The 5,890-nt window shown below is 40.2% G+C and overlaps 1 protein-coding gene across 1 annotated transcript in view; it reads left to right on the top strand.

The window, feature by feature from the left end:
- The window catches only part of WDFY4 (WDFY family member 4), a gene marked incomplete at its 3' end in the record, with an annotated part of 48,697 nt that overhangs the window by 37,764 nt on the left and 5,043 nt on the right, over positions 1–5,890 (top strand). The window contains exons 20-25 of the mRNA XM_010179510.1: positions 485–636; positions 1,183–1,294; positions 1,401–1,591; positions 3,129–3,281; positions 3,725–3,798; positions 4,620–4,781. Coding sequence (XP_010177812.1) covers positions 485–636; positions 1,183–1,294; positions 1,401–1,591; positions 3,129–3,281; positions 3,725–3,798; positions 4,620–4,781 — 844 coding nt within the window. The remainder of the gene's footprint in view (positions 1–484; positions 637–1,182; positions 1,295–1,400; positions 1,592–3,128; positions 3,282–3,724; positions 3,799–4,619; positions 4,782–5,890) is intronic.

Below are 5,890 nucleotides of genomic sequence, written 5' to 3'. Positions count from 1 at the left end.
GCTGAACCTGGTACTTTTGAGAAGCTTCCCATACGATGTGAGTTGGCAGCTCTGAACTTTTGCCTCTGTCCTTTTTTCTTCTAAATGAATCTTTGATCCTAGTGCCAGTGTAAAAGCTCACAGGAACATGGAAGGCCTCTGAAATGTTTTCTCTGTCCCGAAAGTTTGTTTATATTGGGTGGACAGAGAAAGATTTATTCTTGCCTTCTCTGAGCTTCATGAGATACTGGGAGAGGATGTAGGATCTACACAAAGCGGGTACCAGAGGAGACAAGCCGAGCACATCTCCTGTTGATGCTTATGCTAGCAAGCTGCCATTGATTGTGTTGCAAAGGATGAGGGCTTTTTTCTGATTACAGTTAAGTCCAAATCAAATTCCTAACAATTTTTTTTTTCCTCTAGTTATTTTTCATCTGCCTTTCTCCTCTCTTGCATGTTAAGCATGCAAAGTTCCTTCAGAAGTTTATAGGCTTTCTTGTTTTAGGTGAGGACAAGTACAGCGATCCTAATCCTACATCTCTGGTGGCAGAAGAGAAGATTTCTTTTGGAATCAATGCCATATGTTCATCTTTCACTACGGTCCAAGATATAAAGAGCTCCTACAATGAGGTGGATGGCCGTCTGATCGCCAAAGAGGTCACAAATTTCCCCTCGTTTGTCTCAAACACATTTTCTTTTGTTTCTGAGTGGATTCCTAGAGTAACGTTTGTGACTTTGCCTTGGTTGCACAGCTTCAGTGATTTATTTATTTTCAACCTTCTCTTCCCATTCCTTAACTCCATTCTGCTCATAGTTTTGTTTTCATCTGTAGAGAGAAACAGATTGGACAGTGTGAACACAATGTTAGAAGCCTTTTTTGAAACAGCATCAGAAGCCGTAGTTTCCAGGCCTAATGATAATTTGTTTCAGTCTCTGATTTTTTAACGCCTTCACAATGACCTTTCCCATGTTATTCAAGCATTCTTGCTAATGCCAGGTCTACTGACATGTCAAAGTAATGGAACTGTGGGATATTTTAGGTGGGTGAATGTTTGTCATAACAATCAATTTTGAAGGAGAAAAAAAAGTAAAGAAGTTTCATAATCTAAAAGTAATAAAGTAATCTTAAGTATTAGAGCATTGTTACTTTTTGTCTTCCTAATGCCACAGTTTTTCTTAGGATGTCTCCTTCATCTGTTTTAGATTGGGATTAACTCTCGGGACAGTTCAACTCCAATATTCCTAGCTAAGAATATTGCAGGACACCTCTCAGGTTCTTTGCGGACTATTGGGTCAGTTGCTGTGGGCCAATATGGTAAATGCCTTAAAGTTACATATTTTTTAAGGGTTATGCCTTTCTCTGTTCTATAACAGATTTAGCCCATATAACTTTCTGGTAGAGTAACACTGCAATTTCCTAGGGGTAAGAATGTTCCAGTCCTCTCCAGCAGCTACTAGTCTGAACTTCATTGGAGGCCCTGCCATTCTCCTGGGTCTCATTGCTATGGCTCATGATGACCACACCATGTACGCAGCTGTAAAAGTCCTGAACTCCATCCTGAACAGTAGCCCAATGAGTGAAAAATTGATGAGGCAGATGCATGGATACCAGGTAGATACTCTTTTGTTCATTCATTCTGCTTATAACGTTTCCCTTAGAGCACCTTATCCCAAAACCTATCAATGCCAGTGAATCAAGCATATCCTGGCTATTAGCACTTAGAGTTGGTACTTTGAAAGTTATGAGATATTTGAGAGGGCAATGTAAGGTAGTGCTCTAAATTCTGTGCTTACAATCTCTGGGAACCTCTGTAACAGTGTATCTGCTGATGGGAAGGTGAGGACAGGTCTGATGTGATCTAATAAACTAAATAAGTGAGTTACCCACCTTCACCTTTACCGACACACTTGGTCCCTCCTATAGGAGGCCACTTCTCAGGCAGGCCTGCTTCCTCTTCTTGGCTCATCCAGCCCAAGATACAACTTTACAGACTGCCCAGTGTAGGGCTGACAATGAATTCCTATGGCAGTCTTCACTGCATATTAGGAAGTGTGCTGATATTAAATAAATGCTGTCTGGATTGCATTGATTAGATCTGTCCTAAATTTATCTTTCAATCCTGAAAACTGTGCAGAATGAAGACTTTGGTTGTATTTAAGCAATATATGTGTAATATTGAATGGGTTAAGGCTCAAGCGTGAAGTTTCAGTTCAGTATCACTTACTTTATGCTGCATAGGCCAAGTAGTCTTATGGAACAGAGAAGACTGTAACAGAGATAGTTCCAAATTAGACTCTTAACATTAGGGCTTCATGAATTTATTATAAACTTTCCACTTTCCCAATTTGTGAATTGTTTATAAAATTGATCCAGATTCATATGAATATATGTATCATACTTAGATATTGCTTGCCCGATCCTTTCTTGTAGGTGAATGCTAGACTTTAGATTGGGTACAAGCTGTTCCTTTCGACTTTGTGCTAAATAGTGTTCTCTCCATGTGACTGTTCATCATGGTACAGTGGAGCGGTTTTGCTCCTTGTTCAGATGTCTGAACCATTTTTTTTAAACAACTAACTAATAAAAATGTGTCTTGATGCATATTTTCAAATGAATGCCTGTTCCTCCCAACCTGTTCAAACTGTAGTGGCTTTCTGAACATTTTTGTCACTGTATCAGAGATTCATTGAATAATCAATATACTCAGGTGAGAAACTGGCAATGTTTCACAGAAACCTTTCATTTGAAGAGGTCAACATTACTAGGTTTTTTTAAAACTAACACCATTTGCAAGCAACTAAAAATACAGTCATGAAGAACAGTGTAGAAAACCTACTGTGGTTATTTACAATTATATTTGTGTGTTGCTTTTTGTAAATTCCACTCCACATAACATGGCATGTATTTTGCTCCTGTTCAATAGCAGAGTTGTTAAACTCCTTCAAAAACTTACCCTTTTACTTACTGCACAAAATGTTATGCCTAGACTGAAATCTTCACCTTCTTCATGATGTTTATGTAAGATGTGTGCATGCATGACTACTACAGCGAAGTAATCTGTGTACTTGTCTTAAAAAATAGAATTATATGTTAGTCTATAAATACAGATTCCTACTTAGCAGATACTTATTAAGGCTTTTTTTTTCAGATGCTGACCTATCTATTGAAGAGGAAAGCACAGCTATTAAACAACAGGATTTTACAGTTAATGCTCTCCCTAGTGGGCACAGCTGAGCTTGGCTTTGAGTCTTCAGTCATCAAGAATTATGGTGCATTCCAGCATGTTCTCTGCAACTTCGAGGTAAAACTGTTGGTGTTACTTTGTGGGTTTGGCTGTGTCAAAGATGGCTTTATACTATGAGGGTTTGTTTCTTCATAGCGCCTCCTGGATCTGATATTTGGAATGGGGTGGTAAGCAGTGATTTTTCCACACTGTGGCTCACCTGATGAGGTGGTAGCTCCTGAAATGGCGGGTCCTCTGCCACCATGGCTCCCCACTGTGCCCTAGTGCAGTTTCTGGAGTGTTCCTGAAGACCCTGAGGGCCTGCTCCTTGGGGCTATTTCAGGAGTAGCAGCTCCTCACACTAGCAGAGATTTTCCAGTGCCTGCAGGCTGTCATTGCAGAAATGACTGAGAGTTTATGATACTATCGTCCCTGAACTACTCATAATTTTTCTTTGCCACAGGTTACTGTCCTCTCAGCTCAGCAGAGCAGTAAAACCTTCACTTTCTTTTGTCTTTCAGCTTTGGATGAAAGCACCAGAGAATCTCGACCTTGCTCTTTTTTCACATCTTGTGCAGATCTTTCAGTCCCGCAGGTACACAAGCTAGTGTTTGAATCAGAGACATGTGGGACAAGCTGATCTGTAACCTGAAGCTGGAACTGTGAGGTGGATTTGAAGGGTCTAATCCTAGTTGGAATCAGTAGACTCTGGGAGTGAATAATTCCTGTATTACTCTCTCAAGGCTGGAGTTGGTGATTTGATCAGACCCTGAGATGACTCTGGTGCCAGACTGGGAAAAGCTATCTGGTGACCTGGCTTACATGGAACCACTGCTGTACAATGAAAGTTTAAATGTCTGATGGGAAAAGGAAAGCTGAATGTTTGAATCGAGTATGAAAGAATTGAAAAAAAATTAAGTGAAGTTTTGTTTAAAACCAAAACACAACCCAGGAAGCCTTTTATAACTACACTTTATAATCAGCTGTACTAAAGTGTATCTGAAGAAACATAGCATTGTAAAGGGGCTGAGTAGAGCAGGATGCTAGATCCCTTCTTTTTGGTACCAGAAAGCTTTATGCAGAGCTCAATCCCTTGCTGAGTTTTAAAAGAATAGCATTTATTACCACCAACTCACTGCTTGAAAATTCAATAATGTTTTCTTTGAATTCGTTGAAATGCAGCAGTTTCCTGGGGAGAGAGCAGCTAGGAAGAGTAGAGAACATACAAAGAAGTTTTCAGATCTCCATTGCTGACACATACTCAATTTGTCTGACAGTGTTTGAAATGTTGCCAAGGCAACATTAGAAGCCAAAAGTGCAAAGTGTCAGTGCAACCTGAGAAGCCTTTTAGCTGAAACCCAGAAAACTTGGTTCTTTCCAGTAAAAGCTTTTAATAGACTCTGTGCTTTTTTACAGAGATGGATGTCAGAATGCTGCAGTTGCCTACCAGATGCAAATGGTGCCCAAACTCATTTTCCTCTTCAATGATCCTGAAATCAGTAACTCCAGGATCACTGTGGCCTGCACTATTCTCTCCCATCTGTTGCAAGGATACTTTAACACAAGGGATGTTCTCAGGTAACCTTCAAGTCCACAGCTTTTTCTTAGTTTGCGAATGAGCTGTCCTCCTGCCAGTGTTAGAGAGAGCTCTGTAGCAGAACTTCTCTCACCTCATCTTTTTGGTAGCAGCCCCCATATTTCTGACAACTGCAGGATCCCCACTAGTGAAAAACTCTTTCAAGCCTTCAGAAAAAGAGTTCAGTCCAACCTTATATTTGTGTGAAGGTGTGTTGGGTGATGACCTTTACAGTGATGGCACAAACCATCATACCAGTTTGGCTGGTATGACTGAGACCACTCAAAGTCTATACTTAAAATTCAGTTTCATTTAAGCCTGCCCCTAAAGTATTGCAATCGTCATAGTATTGCAACTTGGCCTCAGTTACAACTAGGTACCTAATCCTATTACCTTGGCTTGTGTCCCAGTAACTATCCTTTTTGTTCTTGAATTCCAATTAGTTAACATATATTAGTCAGGATTTCATGAAGCAAAGAATTTAAATCCTTGTTTGCTTTCCACAGAATGTAAACACTGCTCCATTTTATATTTCCAGCTTAATTGCATCAGCTTGTAGCCTATGAACTGAGAAAGGTCCACATAGTGCTGTCTACAGCCACCTAACTCCAGGGAAATGCACTGCACAGCTGACAACTCTTTATCAAAGCTCTTGTCCAAATAGAACCAAAGTTGCATGTCAGACCTGTCCCTGCAGTCAGTCTTTAGCTCTGTTGAAGAGTACAAGCATCTCAAGTAGTTACTGTGGAGTAAGATAGTGTGTGAACTCACTGCTTGCCAGCTGTTTTGTGGAATTACCTGTATGTATGTTCCTACCCGGGGCTTGTATGTGTTAGCCTATTCTATTTTCATACAGGTGTGAGTAGTGGATTAATTATATCAGATTTGTCTTGTGGCACGGAGTAACAATGAGCATTTTTCTTAAAATATCATAATTTGTTATTCCATGGTAATTTGGTTGTCAGGCCCATGAGTGCTAAGCGAGCGGATAAAAACAGTCCCTCTCCTTCCAGCTCCAGGAGAGCAGAGACTATAACAGGCTCTTAGCAGCACTGAAAGGTGCTGGGGTTTCTGCTGGTTTGATTTTTGATACATCTAGTGGAAATTTCTG

Source organism: Mesitornis unicolor, unplaced genomic scaffold, assembly GCF_000695765.1.
Source record: "Mesitornis unicolor isolate BGI_N332 unplaced genomic scaffold, ASM69576v1 scaffold1390, whole genome shotgun sequence".
NCBI classification, from domain to species: Eukaryota; Metazoa; Chordata; class Aves; order Mesitornithiformes; family Mesitornithidae; genus Mesitornis; species Mesitornis unicolor.
This window is presented reverse-complemented; position numbering and strand designations above follow the sequence as displayed.